The 22,466-nt window shown below is 29.8% G+C and overlaps 3 protein-coding genes across 5 annotated transcripts; 1 reads left to right on the forward strand and 2 right to left on the reverse strand.

Moving 5' to 3' along the window:
• Positions 1–1,192: 1,192 nt before the first annotated feature.
• LOC113854278 (probable NAD(P)H dehydrogenase (quinone) FQR1-like 1) lies at positions 1,193–5,709 on the reverse strand. 3 transcript variants are annotated; one of them, XM_027485192.1, is made up of 5 exons: positions 5,615–5,709; positions 5,008–5,129; positions 3,183–3,276; positions 2,073–2,335; positions 1,193–1,681 (listed from the first exon to the last, which is right to left on the reverse strand). In XM_027485192.1, exons 3-5 carry the CDS (start codon positions 3,264–3,266, stop codon positions 1,450–1,452), a joined length of 579 nt encoding a protein of 192 aa, XP_027340993.1. In that variant the 5' UTR covers positions 3,267–3,276; positions 5,008–5,129; positions 5,615–5,709; the 3' UTR covers positions 1,193–1,449. The 3 variants fall into 3 exon arrangements, with proteins under 3 accessions (XP_027340993.1, XP_027340991.1, XP_027340992.1); XM_027485190.1 differs by lacking the exon at positions 5,008–5,129 and having other exon boundaries at positions 1,267–1,681; positions 5,615–5,637; XM_027485191.1 differs by lacking the exons at positions 5,008–5,129; positions 5,615–5,709 and adding an exon at positions 5,301–5,311 and having other exon boundaries at positions 1,450–1,681.
• Positions 5,710–11,619: 5,910 nt separating this feature from the next.
• On the reverse strand, positions 11,620–15,911 carry LOC113856516 (G-type lectin S-receptor-like serine/threonine-protein kinase At4g27290). Its single transcript, XM_027488357.1, has 7 exons — positions 14,119–15,911; positions 13,872–14,003; positions 13,023–13,180; positions 12,714–12,924; positions 12,336–12,573; positions 12,098–12,248; positions 11,620–12,011 (listed from the first exon to the last, which is right to left on the reverse strand). Exons 1-7 carry the CDS (start codon positions 15,404–15,406, stop codon positions 11,709–11,711), a joined length of 2,481 nt encoding a protein of 826 aa, XP_027344158.1. The 5' UTR covers positions 15,407–15,911; the 3' UTR covers positions 11,620–11,708.
• Positions 15,912–20,676: 4,765 nt separating this feature from the next.
• LOC113855473 (nuclear transcription factor Y subunit C-1-like) lies at positions 20,677–21,190 on the forward strand. Its single transcript, XM_027487120.1, has 2 exons — positions 20,677–20,701; positions 20,862–21,190. The coding sequence occupies exons 1-2, from the start codon at positions 20,677–20,679 to the stop codon at positions 21,188–21,190; spliced, it is 354 nt and encodes a 117-aa protein (XP_027342921.1).
• The last annotated feature ends 1,276 nt before the right edge of the window (positions 21,191–22,466 follow it).

Here is a 22,466-nt window from a genome sequence, read left to right on the forward strand (position 1 = left end):
TTTCTTTCAGAACAAAAAGAGAGAAAGGAAGACCAATGTTTATCATCCGAATATATCTTTCCATGCCTGCCTATTTGTCTTGCATGCGATGTCTCATCAAATTGTCCTCCTACTCATATTATATATTATTTCAACATTTTTTTTATTTATCTCATATTATTAATTATTTTAGAATATAAAAAGTATTATTTATTTATTTATTTTAATAATACAATTATTTATTTAGAATATTTTTTTTGTCGATTAATTATTATTAAAGATATTTTAGTAAAATTATTTATTTTTTAAGATTCGTGCATTGGTACTAATTACTAAATGATATTTAATATAAGATAGAAAAGGTAAGTACCTATATATTTATTTTAATCCAATGCGTAACTATTTTATTTTATTTATAATGTAACTAAGTAAAATATATATATATGAAAAAATAAAATTAACCAAATAGAGCTGCAAGAAGTGGAGGATCGGATAAAATGCCAATATATTTTAATTTTCGGTTGAAAAAAAGCCTAACCTAAGTTTTAAAAATATAACTAATTATTGGTTTTCCTCTACATACTTGAAAATTTGTATAAACGAAAAACTAAGGGTATATATAATGAATCACACACATGGCACTATTACTACTCGTCTAATCTCATCAAATCACTTTCATTAAAGAATTTAGGGGACATATAATCCAAACCGACAACATATATATAATGAAAGATAGGAAGGTGTGTACTGCAGAGTGATGGTGTGCTATACTACTTTCTAAATTGTAAAATAAGCACCGTTTGTTTCAAGTGACAAAGTAAACGCGTTTGCTTTCGGCACCGTTTCAATTATAATAATATGACTAACATCAACAAAGCTGATAACGGTTTAAAACAGCTCCAACTTTGACTTCTATTTTTCTCCATTTATATATACTTCAAATTTTCTAGTCATAGCACGACCAAATTTAGGCATTTGTTGTACATATACGTATCCAAAGAAAAATAATTTATACACTCATCAAAGTGTATACAAATATAATATGATGTCATTAAAAATAAAGAAAAATGGAAAGAAACAGAGAATGAATGTTGACATTATTTCGGTGTCTATAAATCATCTCTGTATCCAAATCAAGTTTTCCAAACATGCCTAGTTTATGTGTTTGATCATTGGAATTAAAGTTAATTGCAAGGGGAATACAAAAAATTGGAGCAAGTATAAATTTTTTTTCAGCTTAACACGAAAGGACAAGACAAGCAAACATTCATCATTCAACAAATTGCAACATCCACTTTAACATGTAACACGCATACAAAACATTTTCTTTACGAAAATCGAAAAAAAAAAAAAAAACTTGCAAGCACAGAAAAATAAAACTCAATATATTTCAAGGCTAAAAAATGGGCAATGATTTTCATGCAATATTTTGGTATCGTTTTATAATAGTATGTCTATAAGAATGCAACATTATGCAGCTTGCTTGAGCTTCTTTGTGATGGTGGCAATATACTTCCCTTGGTGGAATGCTTGCTCCAACTCAAGCTCACTGGGCTGTCTTGAGCCATCACCGGCATAAGTTCCGGCACCATATGGACTTCCACCTTTCACTTTCTCCATCTCGAACATGCCGGCACCGAATGTATATCCGATTGGAACAAATATCATTCCATGGTGAACCAGCTGAGTGATAGCAGTAAGCCTGTCATGGATTCCACAAGTTTCATAACATCAATATTTGATTCATCTTGTTAATGAAGCAATAAACCAAACACTCAAGGACACGTTTGATTTTGTTTGTTTAGAGGAAAATACTCTTATTTTGTATAGCTGTGAGAGAGCTTTTGAAAAATCAGTTCTATTAACATTAGTCTTTAAGGTTAATGTTAAGTATCTAATAGTAATTTTTTATTGAAAAAAAAAATATTTATTACACTTTTGCATTCTTGAGGCAATAATTTAATTTTCGATAAAAATTTACTATTTTTAGTTGTTTAAAATCAGTTTGAAAGGTTAATATTAACATTTTACTTGAACAATAAGCAAATATTTCCCCAGAAAAGTTCTTCCTAATGCACTCAGAGGGCTCTTACGCTGTAGTCTCTTGTCCACCACCTTGAGAGCCAGTGCTGTAGAAGATTCCAGCAGGCTTGCCTGCAAGCTGTTGTGTTCTCCATAAACCTCCAGTAGCATCTAGAAAAGCTTTAAACTGAGCGGCCATCATTCCAAATCTTGTAGGGAAGCCAAATACGAAGCCATCAGCCTCAGAGAGCTCGTTGGGGGTAATGATTGGTACATCACTCTTGGGTGGTGCACTCATCTTGCCAAGCACCTCATCAGGCAATGTCTCAGGTACCTGTCACAGATTCAATAACGTCAGAAAGTTCTAGTTTTAAAGGAGTAAGATTGTAAATCACTGACAAATGTTTTTGTACCTTCTCAGATTTAGCAATGAATTTGAGAAGTGAAGTCTTACTCCAAGAGACTATAATGCTAAGAAGCAGAAAATACTTTTAAATAATAGGGGTTTTATGTTGTAGCCATGTCAGAGATGTGTATCCATGTCAGATACTGCATGGACACTTCAAATACTTTTGATTGTATTTGCATTTTTATTTTTATTTTACTTTTAGTTTTTTAACTTTTAATCAATGCAAATTGAAACACCATAATAATTAGATAAATTTTAACATTTTATGATTTCTACATTAACCTATGCTCACTTAAAAAACATTTTATTTTACATTAACTTTAGATTAATTTTATATATTATCCGTGTCTTGTTCTACTATTTTAAAAATTTGTTGTATCCTTGCATCCATGTTGTATTGTATCTGCATTTCCTAGATATAGTGTATAAAAAAATTAATCACACAATAATTATTTGGAAACCAACGGGAAGAGTTCCTCTTATATAGCATTCATATGATAGTTTTGAAAGAAAATAGAGGCCATAGAACTAGAGGTGACAAGTAATAAAGATCGTTATCTGAAACCTCATGAACACCAGGAAAACAAGGTCACAATGTAGGAATTTAGCCAACAGAAAGTTTGAAACTAACCATGTAACAGTTGGAAGGCAAGCAAAATGATATTGATTTGAAAACCAATTATCAAGCATAAGTGTTATAAAGCAGTTTCGTGCTACGGCACAACAGAATACACAACAAATGACAATTATGAAATAAAACATAATTACATGCCTGCCATAGTTTGGCCTCAACACCTTCCACAGAAGCAGCCCCTTTCTTTATTTCTTCTGCTAGTTTCTCCACATGTCCATACATGGAGTAATACCTGTGAAAGCAATGAGAAAATTACATTTTGTAATTACAGCTAGCAGAAACATGTTTCAGTAATCCACTTTATTGGTGAAAATGAATGGGAAATTTCTGCAAAATTCTTCAGGACAATATAAAAGAAAGAGGTAATGCAGATCAACAAAACAAACGGCAAGGAGCATAAACACAAAAGGTTATAATTTACCAGTATTTGTCCAAAAACAATAGAGCATGGGTAAAAATTTATTGCAACATTTTCTAGTCATGTAAGATGGATCTTATGTGTGATAAACTGAGGACTCGTCAACATTTTCTAATCATGTAAGATGCTATTTTGGTGCATGCAATAGGAATCTGTGACATGAATTGCACTCATGCCCATGGAAATTGAATTCATTAAAACCAGTAACAAGCAAGGCAACTAAGAAATAGACAAAGGCAAAAAGCCTTTAACAAAAGCATTATAGCTGTTGAACTGAAGTGTAGGATTAAAAGTCCAAGTTCAACCATGAAAACCAGTATATCATGGCAAAACCTCTGTTTAGATATTAGACCAGGCCCTAAGTGATTGAGCAGGAGAAACATATTTATTATTCTCATTCAACTTCAAAAACATTTGAAAACCATAACACAATATCAACAAGCTCTTAAGCATTAACAGGTAAAATTTTGCAATCTAGACTTTGAAAAAGTATAAATAATTAAATATAATTGCATGTGGCATTAGTTGATTTGAAAACCAAACAGAAACACTTCCATTCCCTTTTCTAATTTATATTCCCTCCATTCTAAATTAAGTGCCAACTCAACCAGTTGACATCAACATACACTTCTAGAAGTAAAAAAATTTGGACGATCAATTTACACTAGCAATCCTTTTTCTCCTCCCTATTATAACAATCATTACCAATAGAGGTCTACTCAATAAAATTAATCTCATAGAAAACATACAGAAAGATATAGAAGTCACTTTGCTATCTGATTTTCTCCTCTCATGTAGACATTTTTGTAACAAAAATAGCTGTCACATACTCACATAGGTAACAAAAGAGGCAAAATCACACCTAATGAGAGTTCTGTTTCCATAGATGTTTTGTAGATACACACACAGAGAGAGGTGTGTGTTTTCAAAATCATGAATAACTACTGTTCTAGTATTTGCTTGTGACATCCGATGTTTTAGATTTTCGGACTGCAATTAGACATCTCTAAAGCCATACTGAACACTTATTCATTTGTTATATCTTCTTTTCCCTTTTTGATGAGTTCATTCTCTTAATGTTATATGCTGACTACAGATGAAAAATACATACACATATTTGAGATTTTCACACATATTACAACTGTGTGAATGAAACTTTGTTTGATTGATAATTGTTGAGCATTTCAAGGGCAAAGATAGACCATCATTAAAACAAGCCATCTATATTCTACATAATAATTAAAATAGTATAGAAAATACTGAAATTTTTTACTAATCAAGCAATTGGGATGGAGGCATTAACATCAGTGCTTTACTGCTTTCTGCGAAGGTTGATAAATGTGCTAATGTTGATTTTAATGCAAATTACCGATTATGTAACAAGACAATCAGCAAATTTCAGAGTATGAGATCTTAGTTTGTAAGTTGACAAACTGAGATGAGAAATCTAAATGAAAAACAGCAGAAATTTATATTTTCGCTTTGAGAGTGTTCAGTACAGTAAATCTAAAAGAAATGAATAACGTTCCTGCGTTGCAAAATTACCTTCACAATGAATCTGTAAGTATCTTAATTCTTTTGCCTTCCAGCTTTTTCAATGAAAATTCAACTCAGAGAAGTAAAATGAAACAAAGCTAAAATTCACTTTTCTGCAGAGGATGATGATTCTGATTATCGCCAAACAAAATGCAGAACAATTCAAACAGCAAGCATATCAAGGGAACAAACTTACGAAAGGGATTCAGTTCAGTGTAATCAACACCATTATTCAGACATATTCCCAACAACCCAAAAAAGAAACAGAAACTTCTTCCTCCAACGATCAAAACAAAACAAACCAATTCTCCATCACACAGCATATGGAAGACAACGGTCAGAACATCAATGCATCAGATCGAAGAAAAGTGGATTTTCAAAAGGCGCAAAATTTAAGAGCCCATTTGAAGAAATGAAGAAAACCCAGTAAACAAAATTTCATCTTGATTAACATGAATGGCAAAACACATAAGAAGAAGAAAAAAAAAGAGTTAAAAAAAACAACACTAACGACAAGGACAGGACAATACAAACTCATAAGTTAACTAAGAAGATAAATAAACCTTAAAAATATAAAATTCATTAATACAAACAAAAAAAGTTTGAAGAAACATACACAATATAAACTTTGACAGCCATTGATGAAGTTTTTCAAGGTTTCTGCGTGTCTCTCTCTGATCAGTTTTGTCACCTAAACAAAGCACAGAAGTTGACGATAGAAGAATGAAGAGGGAGAACTATATATATATAATGATGTGTACTTGCACATTGGATTGATTAGTTTGGCTAGGATAATAATTATTTTTTAATTTAATTAGCGGCTAATTTCTTGATTTGCTTTTCGCCTTTTTGTATGTTTGGTAGGTGAAACGACACCGTTGTCTACAACATGATTAATGATGATAGGATGGTGTCACGCACTTCATCATTATCATGGCTTTTGTGAACTAATGCAATTACTCTAGAAGCTGTCAATTTTGAAACTTTTATTACATCACTTGTCATTAAATACACGTCTGAAATTGATTCATGTTGTACATAATTTATTTATTTAAATAAGATTTTAGGTTTAAATTTTACATAAAACACTAATATTTTCATATTATAGATTTTTTTTTTTTACTTATATAGAGTTATGATCCATAAAAGTATAAACTTATGGTCCAGAAAAAAGGGACTAAACTTAGGGATTTCAATTTCATAACTGTACAAAAGGACAGAAGAGATTCATTTCTTTTATGTTGAATTTTTAAACAACTATTAACGGCTTAATTTAGAATCATTCCCGTTCGCATCATTAAAAAAAAAAAAGGAACTTAAGTTTTACTGGGTATATTTAAATTAATTTATTATTATAATAAAAAATTAATTGAAGAACTTTAAAATTTAGATTATTTTTTTCTGAAAAATTTAGTGAAGTGAAACTTATACTTAAGATGTATTTTGAATCAAAATTTTCAAATCAACTCAAATTCTTCAAATACGTGCTATCAACATAAATGTAAAGAAGAATGAATTATTAAGTATGTTCTTGGTTTGATTTTTTTTAAAATCACTTTTGCAAAATCTTTTTAAAAGTAATTATGCATAAAAAAATATTTTCTCACAAGTAATGATTCCAAACATGTCTTAAGATCAGAGTTAATGAGCATAAAAAAGATTAAAGTTAATGATGGGGTTTTTAATGGTATTTGAATTAGGAAAACCAATGAGTAATGTGGGGCAACGGGAAGGATGGGGTTGGTGAGATCAGAGCCGTTGAATTGGTATGGTTGGTCTAATGCAAAGCGTGGTGATGGGTTGTGACGTGGATGTGATTGGGGTCCACAAAGAGTATGATTTGTGGTAAAAATGATGGAAATTGGAAGTGTTTAAAGAATAGCAGCAAGTGCTGAATAGGGTTGATGGCGTTTGACTTTTCTATAATTTGGTGTTTGGCATCGACAAAAGGAATTAGATGACGCTAGCTGACCCAAATTAACAGTCCTATGTGCCACTTCCCCAAAATTCCAATGTACTCATCACTCCAAAGATCCTCCACACTAGAGGCTATGACTCACCCATTTTTCTAAAATCTTTTAAATCACTATTGTAAAAGCAATTTTGGGTCAATCTTTTACCACCCTTTGAAGTAAAAAACAATTGAGGAGAGAAAATAGGTATCTAGTTAAAATCAATAATTAGGATCTTTTACCTGTTTTATTTGACAATTTTGACCAATTTTGGGTGGAGTTTTCCAAAACCGGTTGCATGTCTACAATTACAACTCCATTGTCAATTAACTCCAACTTCCAAGGTGGGAAAAAAAGATTAGCTGCATCAGCTAGTTCTACGTCAACATGATTATATTGCAAAAGATATATATATATATATATATATATATATATATATATATATATATATATAATTTCCTCAGTGGTGTTCTTTATGTTTTTGATAAAGGCTTCATTTCAATTCAAATATATGAATATCCGGTTTCGCACTTATTTGTCAAACAAAATAGTGGTAATTCGAAATTTTAGCCTTAATCATTAAGTATGAACAGTAATATATATCTTTTTTTTATTTTCTAAACTTAGGATATATTTAAAAATATATAAAAATAACTTCTTAATTATATAAAATTTCGTTAGCTTGTTTAAGTTTTTAAATTTATTTTAACACATCTTATAATCAAATTTACTCGACAAATCTTTACGTGATAAGAATATTTTAAATAAAAAATAAATCATTTATTCAAACACATTTGTCAGAATAACAAGAGCTAAACAAAAATTAAAAATAGTAAAAGAAATACATATTCTACTCGGCAAAGTGATGATAACCATTGCAAATTTAGCTGTACGCACATGCCGTATTGTAGAAGTCCAGAATGTCATAAAATATTGGCTTCCTTCAATGGAATGGCAACGTCGTGGCCAATTTATGGTCAATAAAATAATGAGACATTTACATTTAACTTTATTTTGTCTTCAAGATTTGGTGGCAAAGTCTCCAATATTGGTCCAGCGTCATCATATTGTTACCACGGTGCTAGTTAAAACTCTCTCAACTCACCCAACAACGTGTTACACTGATTTGCTTTACATCATCAATGAACTTGAAAAATGTACTTGAACCTCTCTCTAGCATGATGAGTCTCACGCTTTAAGCAGTACAAATTATATTCTTACAATCAAGTTATATAACAATTCATATTTTTGTTATTTCTTTATTATATCATTCATCTTATATATTCTATATTTCTCTTCATTTTTTCGTATTTTTTTCTATATCTTTCTTGTTTGTATAAATTGTTATATATATTTTGTTGTAGGAATATGATATTTCAAGTTTTGCATGTGTTGCAGGTGAAAAGGAGAAGGCAACTTTTCCTTCACAGTTCACAATTCCACATTGAGAGAGGACCATATAAGAAAAGATGGCAGTCCCTTTCCCTTCCCTTAGATAATATCAGAAACCGACCATGGTGCCATTATTATTATTAGGATTATTATTATGGTGTTATCTTGCTTCATAATTCCTACACAAAAGGGTCACAAGCCATATACACAAAGATGAAAATTGGCTTTTGCTTCACGGATTCAATGTCATCAAGATATTGTTCAAACTTCCAAGTCATATGGTTGCTTCTCCACAAAGTTTACTGTTTTGCCACTTACCCATCTCTTTACCATGGTCATCGGTTTTCAAAGAGGAATGTTATTCATATAATATACTATATAATATTTTTTATAACTATTTTTTTCCTCTCCTTCTTTTCTATTTTCTTTCTATTCCTTACTTAATTGAATAACCTATTCTAAATATATTGAGTAGTCATAGAATTTATCTTGTTAAAATGTATTGAATCAAACATGCAAGGAGAGCCTTAAGGCTAAACATAGCTATTCCCATGCTCTTACTTTATACGCTTTCTAGTATGTGAGTTATTTTTCTTTGCACGTTATGTGAATATAGTCAAACTTGATTTTACTTATTCATTGTCATACTAACTAAACGTGCCGACATAGTTTATTGAGGTGGCTCATCATAGCTCTATCCTTTTACTCTTGTGACATTCAGGAAAAAGGTTTAAAGGATATTAATTAAGAAATCAAATAAACTCAATTTTTTATGATTATGTTTTTTCAATACACAATTATTCCTTATAATTAATATTTTGATTATTCAAGTTTGATTCTTAAAAAAATTTATATTTTAATTAATCTTTTTTTTCTGTTATGAAAGTATAAATAATTTTAAGAATAATGTTATCTCCACTTTACAATTTTATAAAACATCTTTACAATATTTGTTCTCCATCTATTCATTACATTACCCATCTTATCTTATACTTATTTCTCTTCACTTCTTGCCTCTCTTTTTGTTGTAGAAATTGTTGCGATGATATAAAAAAAGAACAGTTACTCTAGTTTTAACTGTTGGTGTTCGATACATGCATCCTTGTAGAAAATCTAACACATTTGATTGAATTTTCAAAAAAATTGCATACTTTCGGTTACAGAAAAGTAGCATTTTCTTAATACGTACGTCTAAATATTCTTAGTTTGGAGCAATTTATTCACACAGTCAAATATTCTCTATAATGCATCAGATTACTCAATAACAGAGAAGGAATCAACCCGGGAATCTTTTGACCAAAGCAACTGCATATTTACCCCAAATTCCTCGTAAGCAATAATAATCTTCAGGGTTTGTTCATATATGGGTTAATTGAATTCATATATAGGTTAACCTTAATTCATTCCACAATGCAAAATAAAACTGTAAATAATAAGTTGCTTTAAGTGCAATGTAAATATATTTGTTTATGTACCTAAGGTGTGGATAAAATTACCTAAGATCTTGGGGAATTTATGATTGGATTGGACCCTTGAAAGATGGATAACACCTAATTCTACACGACAAAGACAGCATCCTAGTGGAGACTTTTTGCCCCTCAACATATTGTGGTCCACAATTCTAGATTCTCTCTCTTTTTTCTTTATTTGTTCTTGCCAGCTAACTTGATTTTCTGGGATGCTAGTCAATTTTTGGGCCATGTTTTAACGTGTGGACATGGGGGTTGTAGTTTGGATTTCAGCTTACAAGAAATTCAAAAGAATTAACTGTAAAGGGCATGAGAGAACTGAACAAGTAAATGGCGTCGTTGCTAAGCATGCAGGTTGATGAAAGTTGACAAGTGACAAGTGTTCACCTTTTAAATTGCTTTTTCATAATGAAAGCTCTAGTATTTCTACATCATTTTGTTTATCAAGGGGGGGGAAAATTGTTAAAATTTCTAGTCTATTCATTCTTTTTGAAGTCACATTTTAGGTAATTATGAGGATAAGAAATTGTAGGCCCGGTTAAAGCAAGGGGAAGTTTTCTGGAGATTGAGCAAATAGGATAGAGAAGAGGATACTAATCTATCTTATCCTACCATTTAGTTGGATTTAGCTTTATACAAAGCTGTGATGGGAATGTGACTTTCTATGCAGCCAAACTGTTAGATGCTCCCTACCTAATGTTTTTCTATTGCTCTGAATTTTAAGCAGACTATGGGATGGGTTCCATTGGCGTTAAATGGGGTGATAGGGTCTCACTCAAAACTCAACTAACCAAAACATTCTTTTGGAAAAATTCATTTTGTCCCTTGGTGTTACACACTGTTGAAGCCCAAATGGCCAAACCTCATTTTTTGAAAATTTAAGTTGCTAAAATAACTGAGGCTTATTTCCCCCTTAATGTGTTTTTATTTTCACTTCTCATTCCTTTTTCATTTTTATAAATTGCCTTAGAGGTTCACTGAGTATTTACCTGTTGAAGGATATGAGTTTGCAAATATGAATCCAAGTTAGCGCACACTAAATACAACTTCTCAATGATCTCATGCATAGCTTATGAGGACAGATGATTTTCCCGAGTGTTAGTGATTCTCTTGCACTTTTTTCAACTCAGTTTAACTCATACAAAACCAGCCCAACAAAAGCTTGATGTGATTTTCTACACTAAGAAATTTCATCAAATAGCAAATCCAGAAGTTAATTCTCAATAATGGATTTTGCAGGATAGCTTCATTTCGAGACGTTTGAAAATACTAATTTCAGATGAAATAATTTTTTTTGCAAAAATTCTTTTAAAAAATTATGTAATTTTTTTACTATAAAAATTAGTTAATGCAAACAAATACTGAGAGTGTCCAAATATATAGTTTTTTCTACTTAAGGATTAGTGAACTTGATTTTGGAGTTTTTCTAGCATGGTTTAAAAAAGCTTAGAGATTTTGAAGCATGGCAGCTTGTGTATCTCAACCCAGCTAATTTTTAATCATTTGTTCTTTTGACGAATAAAAAAAGAATAAAAATTAAAATGATGAATAAGTGAATACCTGATGTTAATTAGTTGTTATCTTCAACAAAGAGTAGTCGGCTACAGAGGAGAATTCATGGTATTATTGACTTAGATGCAAGAGTTTGGCTTAGTATGGAAAGTAATGTATGAGACCAAAATTAGGTTTCTTGGTTACTTTTGTGGCCCTTTTTGCAGATCTTCACACATATCCAATCTTTTAATTTTCTCTTTTTTAGTATGTTTAATCACTACTTCACACAAAAGAAAGAAAGGAGGGAGAGAGTGAGAGAGCGTAGTCCTTGATCATAAGTTAATTTCTAATAAAATATTGTGCATATATACAACATCGACATGGATGTGCCTTGCAAAGAATATCAACGAGCTTCTAATAAGGTAATGGTTATTTCATTTGCTGAACTTAGTTGCTGCTTACTTGTGAATGAGTCTGCTTCATCTGAATATTTTCCAAAGAATCCTGGCTGTTTTGGCTCAGGCAATTCAAACTCACTCACTAACATTAGGAGCACACATGACATTCCAGGCCTATCCTCTGGATGCTGTTGAACACACAAGAGACTAACATGAATGCAATGCAACATTTGTGACTCAAAACAAGAGTCTACTAGGCTTTTATCAATCAGTTCTAGTGGTCTTCCGTCCTTCCAAAGTTTCCATGCCTACAACACATTAATTTAGGCTAGTCATACAGGATGCACTTTCTGTCTGATAAAAATGAATTAACAATTTGCCTCTCAATACTTACATGGCCTATGAGATTATGACTGTGGTTCTGATTATAATACCCTCTACTTCTCTTTCCAGATATAATCTCTAGCAATAACACTCCAAAGCTGAAAACATCAGATTTTACTGAAAATAACCCATCAGTTGCATATTCTGGTGCCATATAACCACTGCACAACACATTTCGAAATGAAACTCTTAACTAAGAAAATAAATGTATGAATTCAGCTTGATTGGAAAAACAATTATTCACTTACTAAGTTCCAACTATTCTCTTTGTGTTTCCTTCGTTCTGATCTCTTCCAAAAATTCTTGCCATGCCAAAGTCTGAAATTTTGGGGTTCAACTCATTATCAAGTAAAACATTGCTTGCTTTGAGATCCCTGTGAATAATCCTTAGTCTGGAATCTTGATGCAGATACAGAAGTCCTTTAGCAATTCCGCATATAATGTGGAACCGCTTTGACCAGTCTAGTAATTCACTTTTTTGCTGATCTGCCAGATTTTCATCATTATAAAAGTTATCAATTTTATTATATGCAGTAAAAGAGGCTTGGTGTGAAAAGGTGTTGAGGGATACCAAAATCATGAAACCAATCTTAACCATTTAAATAAACAATTCCTTCGATCCATACCAAAAATAAATGAGTCCAGGCTCCCATTTGGCATGTATTCATAAACCAACATTTTTTCCTCTCCTTCAAGGCAACATCCAAGAAGCTTTACAAGATTGCGGTGTTGAAGTTTTGCAATCAATTTTACTTCATTTTTTAGCTCAGTCAATCCTTGTCCTGAGCTTGTTGAAAGCCTCTTCACAGCAATTTGCAGCTCTTCTGCTAGAGCTCCCTAAACAATTAAATTTTCATGACAATTTGATAGAATTGTTCATTTTCATATTCTTGCTCCTCAATTGTTAATGTTATAATAATCTATAAGAAAATTACCCTGTATACAGGTCCAAAACCACCTTCTCCAATTTTGTTGTTGATCGTAAAATTGTTAGTTGCCTTGGCTATTGTTGATAATTCAAAGACTGGAAGATCCATATCATCCACAAGCATTCCACTGTTTTGATCTGCTTTGATAATGAAATCTGATTTCTCTGACATAGAATAAGTTGGAAGTTTCGGATTGTGATAAGCACTACATCACATTTCTCTTAATTTTGAAAGGACAAAAATTTCATTTTTCATAAAAGGAGAAATTTCTATATCCTACTAATGAGATATTCCCATTAACTCCTCCTCCCCCAAATCAATGTAAAGAAGTAATAATGGAATTAAGAGTACTAGTACCTCCATGTGAATGCAAGGAATTATTAAACTGAAAACAAGTTCATTAAGTTAATTTTGAGACAATCAATTAGAAGTTCATGCTAATTTCCCTGTTCCAACACATTAGCCATACATAGTTGAAAAAACAAAAAAAATCATGCGGATAATATGATGTGTCAATTGGTTGCAATCATGAAAGTGACTGTCATGATGTGTCAAAACTTCATTCAAGGAAGGATTCAGAACAAGTGTCTGTCATGACTTTTCAGGACCTGTAAAACTTGTTATTTTAATATGAATTCACAAACTTCTCATATATCATACAGTTACTAACCAAAGAAGTTGATCCAAGTTGGCAATAATGAACCTATACACTGTTACAATTTTTTGTTTTGTTTTGTGGACCATTATATGGTTGTCAAATAATATGTATACATCTAATACAAAACCATGACCTTTAATAAAGCTATATAGACATTTTTCCCCTTCTGACAAGAGAAACAGAAATGTGAATTTTACCTTTCACCTTGGTGTGGGATTTCTTTCTATACCACCAACCAAGTATTAGTATACCAGAAAGGGCTACCACAGCCAAAGAAACTGTCACTGCCACCAGGACTCCCCCCTTCTTGTGGCCCTCATTGGCATGTCCTAATTAAATTTGAGCACAAATTTATAAAGGGCACTCAGATATTCAAATATGAAAATGCATTCTAGCTAAGAAAATTTTTTGAACGACTAAAAAGTGGCAAGGCCAAGTTCCTACCTAACTCTGAAGCATCCATTCTAACATACAGATCCTGGCCTCCAGCTGCAAACTGTCTAATATCAATTAACTCTCCAAACCACATGGCACAGCCACTCCCTTGTCCACTAACATCTGAATTTGCATAAGCCATGCAAGAACAGTTTTCCAAGCACTTGGCTCTGCATTCTTCTAAACCAATTGTCTGATCCCACCAACTATGTGTAGTATCAGGAGCTTTAAGGCCAGTCAATTTGATAAATCCATCCTTGTGTATGTCCTCACAGCTTAATGGCTTATTGCGGACACATCCATTAGACCAATCCATGGAGTTCCATGCTTGAGGTGACTTAGGCTTGAACCCCTCCAAACATTGGCACACTGGTGAATCTGAAATAACACAACTTGCATATGCTCCACAAAGGGCATAACTATCACATAAGTCCAATGGCACTGAAGTGTAGACCTCCCACCTTCCTTCTAATTCAATCCACACATAACGCCTTCGAACATAGCTTGTTCCATTCAGTATTATCCTTGAGATCACAGATGAGGTCTTAAGGCTATATGTGTAATAAACTTCATCCTTATTGTAAACAAACTCGAAATCATAAATGGGATTGGACCTTACTTGTGGTGAACCACTTGAATGCAAGCCATTCCATGGTCCACTTCTATAGAACTTTTGGTTGCCCTTCATCATATATGCATCAGGATAGTTATGAAGCACCATACCAAAAGAGAAATCACCAGGAGATGGATCATCAGGACTCTTCCAAGCTGTTAGTTGCCTATTAAGACCAGTTCTCAAGTCCCAACCAAACTTCATTTCTGGTAAGAAAGTATCAGTTGGGTAATCAAAACTCTGCCACAAGTAGGCTTCAGTGTTTGCATCATTCTCATCTCTTATCACAAGATTGCCAGAATCTAATAGAAGAGCTATTGGACTCTTTGGTTTTCTCTGAGAAGTTGTAGACCAAACAACAGTGTCATTCTGAGTGAGTACAAGGTTTCCAGTACTAGTGTTCAATCTAAACATGCCAGATGAATCATTGATTGGATTGAGCCTATTAGCAACCCAAACAACAGTTTGAATTGGGATTTTCTTGTACCAAATTCCCAGGTAACGTTTCTGAGAATTTCCCGGGGTGAAGAATCCAAGTTCAAAGGTTCCATCTTTGGAAACTAAGGTGTTATTAGTATCATCACTTAGGAACGAGTCTTGAGAAACGGAGTCAACTGCCAAGGAAATTTGAGAAAGAAACACAAGTGTATGATAACAAAGGAAAATGATCCACATGAAAGACATAACGTTCCTCAACTTGTGAGTTTCCAAGAACTATGCTTTGTAGCTACGTACATATATGGGGATTGATAGACCAAAAGGCAAAAACAATCTAGAATGTGTTTGTGAAGTGTGAACACAGGACAGACCATGATGCTTTACTGCATCTAAGGGAACATGTTACTAGTGTATACGATTGGCATATAAACAAACAAATAATAGAAAAAGATATCCTTAGTAATAATTTAATGCAACCTGCGAGGTTGGTTGTGGAAAAGAATGTTACTTGTTATAAATCAAACAGTCGTATGTTGGGGGTGGTTGTGACAATTATAAAGGAAGTATAAATAAGAGATTTGAGCAGAATGGTGCACTTTCTATGAGTGTTCAACGTCTCATAGACATGTTATTGGAGAGAAGAAAGGTAGCAAGATCAGCAATGCTTTTAGGTAGGCTCAGTGGGAGTGGGAAAGAACAATTTGCAAGGGTGGTTTCCGTTGAAACATTGCTTAAGCAACTATAGTGATTGGAGACTTGAGACTCCCTAGTCAAAACTCAAAACCTACTAAAGCATGTGATTGACAACATAGTTTAAATAAAAGTTTATTTAATAATTTTTTATGCAAAATTATTATTTGATAAACTTTTATGGAATAAGCTGAAAAATGTTATTCTATTATACTAAATTTTATTTTGAATTAGCTGAAAAATTACAAATTATGATTTAATTTGAATTGATTTAATTAAGAGGAGTGGACATTGAAGCAGGCTTAACATGGTAATATTAAGCTTAAAGAAAAAGAAAGGTTAATGGAAGAGAGAAGCAGTCAAGTCAGTTTGGCAAAATTCGGCCTTCCCTGCTATCTGATCATCACCAATTCAGATATTTCTTAAATCTAGCAATTCCTGACTTTATAGAGTATGCACAATTACTAAAAGATCACGTATTAACTGTTAAAATATTCCTCAAAAAGGTTTTTTTTTAATTTATACTTTAAAACATACAACCAAAGTTATATATAATTGATTTTTACTAAAGTTGTTTAATTTAATATTAATAACATTAATATGATATTTTTAAATAAATTTTTTATATACTTATTTTTTGAAAAATGTAAATTAAAATCCTTTAAAACATTTGTTAAAAATTTAAAATTAGATTATTATTATTGTTAAAAACGTAACTAGGCACTTACTCTGTTATTTTTAAAGCATTTCAACATGCTTTTTAAGAAAAAAAATTATTTATTAATTCTTTAAACAATATCTTTGAGATACTAATTAATAAAATGTTTATTTTATATAGAAAATACTAATTTATATTTTTGGAATAAAATTTAATTAACTAATAATAATACAATTTTATTATCATATTTTTATAATTTTAATATAATAAATAATTATTTTAAAATGTTTATTAACTGAGGTTAACCATTTTTTTGGTTACCTGTTTTTATTTTTTAATTTTATTTTGACTTAACTTGAAACAATAGTCAATCAGTGAAGAGAGAGAGAGAGAGAGAGAGAGAGAGAGAGAGAGAGAGAGATTTAACAGTAGAAAGACGATTTTGGTCGGTTTGATCGGTAGTGGTTTCTTCGCATAAACCACTTCTTGAATGAGACTTTTTCGTTTCTAGTTATTAAATATCTTGCAAACCACAATTTAAACTTTAAGTAATTACTTTCTTTTTAATATTAAAAATAAAAAATTATTATATTAAAGATAAAATAATTTATTTTCATTCATAAAAGGAAATATTTACTGAAAGTTTAACACTATTTTTTCGGGTTTGCAGGAAAGTTATGAGAGTAACTTAAAGTATTTAATAAAAATAAAAAATATATATTTATAATTTGTTATATTAAAATTATAAACTATAATATATTTTCTAATAAAATATTATTACTATTAATTACTTAAATTTAACTCTAAAGTTAAAGATAATATTTTTTTCACATTTAAAATTTATATAAGAAAATAGTTAATCGAGTCTTGGGAATCACTGTCCTAAGAATACTAATTAAGAAATTGGTAATATTTTTAAAATATGCAAATAAAAAATCATGAGAGAAGAAGTATTAATAATATTTTTTTACATTTTTGTATTCTTTAACTATATGAGGTTAACATTTATCGAATTAATATTCTAAATTTTATAAAAAAAAATATCATTTAACTTTTTATTATACTCTTCACATACATAAATCAATATCTTATTTATCATCCTCTGTGAATAAATATTAATTGTTAAAGATAAAATTAAAAAAAATATATTAATTGCCCCTTTATTTTATAAAATGACAAAGTCAAAATAAATTTATTAAAGTGTATGAAAAAAATTTTATACTGAAAATAAAATTTATAATGAATATTATTTTTGTTTGATATTTTTTTAAAATACTTAAAATTAATTTTAAAGATTAAAGTTCACAAAACTGATTAAATAATTTATATTTCTATATATACTCACATACTATGTGTACATGTTAACTAGATGTTATATACTTTTTTAGACTTGTTTCTAATACTTATTATAACATGTTAGAAATATTGTATTTATGTCTGAATCTTCTAAAAAATTTGAATCTTTTCACTTCCTATTTTTGAATTTTTGAATGGTTATTTTTATTGTTTAACCTCAGTTATATTAATATTTTTCTTATTTAAAATATATGGTGAAAAGTAACTCTCTCCAAGAAACCCCTATAATAGAAGAGGATTGTCACTGTTCAAAGTTAGACATGAGGAATAAATTATATATAAAGGTATAAAATAAAACAAATATTTTATATCCTTAATCCTAAGCTCTCAAAGTAATTAAACCATGTCACCCCTAGATGCTGCTCTAGAAGTGGAATAGTTGATCACTAAAGAACTAGCAAGGATCGATATGTGGATGGTGTAGCCATTCTTTTATATTAATGTGCTGAACTCGATTTTTACTACACAGATTATTGGAATAAAACTCTTAACTCTAATCGAAAAACAACACCAACAATACTGCATCTAAGTTTAATCTTATCTTTATATTGTTTGCAAGTACACCCTTTCCAATGCTTCATTACATGAGAAGTTCATTTTTTTCAAGTTTTCAAAACTCTATTATTAGTCTAATACACACAGGTTATTTATCAATCAAATGGAATGCTAAGAAAAAGGTTTGAATCTTCTTCAGTTATTGTATGGGCCATGTCAAAAACGTAAAATCTATAGAGGTACATGTCTTTCTTTCTCATACTGCATGACATACATGTAAAATCTCCAAGGTTTTTTGTCCACTTAAATTGTTCTATTTCTCAGTACTAAACGCAAGCTTCACATTTCTCATATGGATAATCACCCAGTAATTTCACAATTTATTATTCAAGCTTCTATCATCCATCAGTGAATTTTTCTAGGTTTGTTTATTATGTTGACCAAGTTTATCTTCAGAACATAGTTATGTAGTCAAAGCATTAATCCATGCGCTCAATGGCCCAAAATATTATAAATAGACTCAATGGCCCAAGAAGTATTTTTAAGTTTCATTCACGTACATGATTCTACTTTTTCTCAAATATCCCTTGCTTATTTTAAAGTAAATTTTATTTATAATTTCTTCTAATATTTAATTAATTCATTTTCTTTATTTTCCTTTTCCTGTAACATATATATAGCCCAACTTGATTTTCTTTATAATTTTATCCATTTTCTTACATTATTTATATTTTCAATCTTGCAGTGTAAATTAATTGAAATTAATTTTTACACATATAATCTCTCTCTAGATAATTTAGTGGTAAAGTAAAGAGACGTAAAATATAAGAATCAAAGTTCAAACCCAAAAAAATCACATTTTTATCTCCCATTCTCAATTGCCACTCCCCTTTCTTGAACCAAAAATAAAAAAATTATTTAACAAATAACGGATCAATACTTAGTGAACAACTAACTTCTTGAAATTAAAATTTAAGTCATACCTATATAATATCCTTTTCTATCACTTTGATTGATTATTATTTTTACTTTTAGTTTCAGCTAATTACTTAATTGCATAGAATTAAATGCAGTCCACTTCATCTTTCTCTTTATTGGGTATTTTTTTTCCTCTTATTTTAAGATAACCAAACATCAAATATATTTTATTCTATTTCATACTCTATTATTACTTTTCTTTTTTAAAAAATTCTCTATTTCACATTCATTTGAATGGAACCTTAGTTAACTTTGAATAAAATACACACTGACTTTTTAAATTTATTTTACTAAATTTTACATTCAAACTTAGAAATAATAACGTTATAAATTTATTTAATAAATCATTAATTAATTAAAATTTTTATTTAATTGTATCTAGATATAAATGGACTTGATAATGCAACGTTGAAAACGAAATCGATGACCAAGTAAACAAAAAAAAAATGTAGAAAAAGTGTTTTCTTGTTTGATTCTGCAATATTTAAGAAATGATGACTTGGACATCTTTAACTTAAGAACTGGTTGCATATATTGCATTGACTTCCCCTAATGAGGTGGCAATTTTTATTTTTCGCCGAATATATGACTAAAATATGAACAAAATATGAAATATAATATGCAATTAGCAGATAATTCAGTACATTACTCTGTCGAAATGTTAGCATAGAAAGAAGCTATCAAATTATTTTATTTTATTTTATTAATACTATCATGGACAGTACTTTGAATTAACGAATGAATTTTCAAAGTATACATATTTAATTAAAAAAAAAAGGGTGAGTAAACATTTTTTTTATTTAGATCCTTCCTTTCAAGTTGCTAAACATTAGAAATCAGAGCTTGTCATTGTTGATAAGCATGATGAGATTACATACTTTTTTACTTATGCTTTCTAATGTTTCACAAAAAGAAAACAATAAATTTAATACTAGTTTTGATCCTTTTTACGAGAAATAAAAAATTAAATATTAAGACTAAAAAAAATAATTAAATTAGTTATATTTTTTATAAATATAAATTTTATTTTAAGAATATTTATGATATTAAATAATATAATTAATAATTTGTATATTTAATAATACTAATAAAAAAAGTGTATAAGAAAAATTTAACAATTAATATATTTTTAATTTATCGTTTATTTCTTATAATAAGAATAAAAAATATTTTATTTTTTTTATAAAAAAATAAGAGATAATACAACCAAAAAAAAATCTTGAAATCAAAGAGTCTAATTAATATAAAATATTTTATTTATTTATTTATTTGAATTTCAATTAGCCGGCAAAGCAGGCTTGGCCGACCATGTCATTGGAGTGAAAGCTTCAACTTGGATATGGCGTGCTTTACAGAAAATTTTGGTATATATAACACTGCAACTTGACACTAATGCTGCAACACAATATTTGAAAGACCACAAAAGCTGAAGTTAAAGCATAAACATATAGAAGTGAAGTAGACCAAAAATTAACAAGAGACAAGCAGGTGCATATTCAGGGTTACTGTGTGGTGGAATATCAGGAAGGACAGGACCACACTCTCTACCATTGGCCAGAATCAAGAAGATCATGAAAAAATCTGGGGAAGATGTTAAAATGATATCAGGTGAGGCTCCTATTGTTTTCTCCAAGGCTTGTGAACTCTTCATTGAGGAGCTTACTGGAAGGTCTTGGATTATGGCTATAGAAGGCAAAAGGAGAACTTTGCACAAAGAAGATGTGACCTCTGCTGTTATAGCCACTGATATCTTTGACTTTTTAATCAATCTGGTTTCCAGCAGCCATACACTTGGCGCCCCCACTAATTTGGAGATGGAAACTATAGATTATTTCAATGATCATCTCAGCTAGCACAAAATTCCAATGATCATCTCCCTGTTATCCATCATTGAAGTAATTTAGCATACCATAATTTATTAAAAATGTTAATTCCAATGGAAGGATTATTTCAATGATTCTGTGCATTGGTACTTATGGTAACATTATAATTTAACTGGGGACCAAAAAACATACAGGGATGATACATGTTATTATATATTTTACCTTCCACCAGCTGACAATGAGGAAAAAGGAAAGGAAATTAATGACAAGGCTTTTAGAATGGTTTATACTTTATACAGATAAAACCATTAGCTAAGGAATAAAATTTAAAAATTAATTAGAATAAAGTTAAAATTTAAAATATCTATTGTTAAAATTATGAATTTAACTTTTTTTTAGTTTAAATTAAAATTTACAGTATTTAATTATAAAAAATAAAATATAAAAATTATATAAAATCAAATTTTAATTTAACATTTATTTTTTAAAAAATAAATTTTACAGAACTGAATACTCTTGCCAGATTTCGCACAGTTGTCTTGGAGCAATATAAGTTGAGTATCTCCGTCATTGACTCATTGTCACCTAATAAATAAGATTAATTGTTGTCCCCTCCAGAAAAGCATAGCATGCATGGCCTAGTCAATTAAATTTTTTTACATAATTTTGAAAAAATAAACTAAAATCAATTTTTTTAATGTGTCGCTTATGATGACACTGTAATTATTAAATATATCCTATTAAATACTTTAAATTATCATATATTATATATGCAAATTAAATTAACAATCTCTTCACATGTATTATTAATTCTTTTTAGAAATGTAATGTATTAGAATACTTCTTATATTTAGATTTTATTTTTAATAAAATATTGATATTTAATAAAAAAAATTTAAATTATCATATTTTCATAAAAAGTATGTATTAAATATTTTTTATAATTTTGAGATGATAACTATTTTTATTTTAAATAATCCTTTAATTTCTAAGCATGTATGTTGAGTACTTTTAAAAAATCGTTTTAAATTTATATAAAAAAAAATATTATCTTTACTATTTTGTATCTATGTAGAGAAAAAATAAATTATGTAGATCAATGAATTTAATTACTTTATTAAAATTAATTGTTAAAATTACTAATTTACTATTCACTAATAAACTTCTTTTTAACTCTTGGATTACTATAAAATAAAATAAAATAAATAATTTATGAATTTTATTAATTTTGACACTTAAAAGTTAAATTTAAGCGTCCTAAAAAAATACCTATATTATATTAAAGTTATAAAAGTATTCTAAATAT

Source organism: Abrus precatorius, unplaced genomic scaffold (assembly GCF_003935025.1).
Source record: "Abrus precatorius isolate BTA unplaced genomic scaffold, Abrus_2018 Scaffold11, whole genome shotgun sequence".
Taxonomy (NCBI): domain Eukaryota; kingdom Viridiplantae; phylum Streptophyta; class Magnoliopsida; order Fabales; family Fabaceae; genus Abrus; species Abrus precatorius.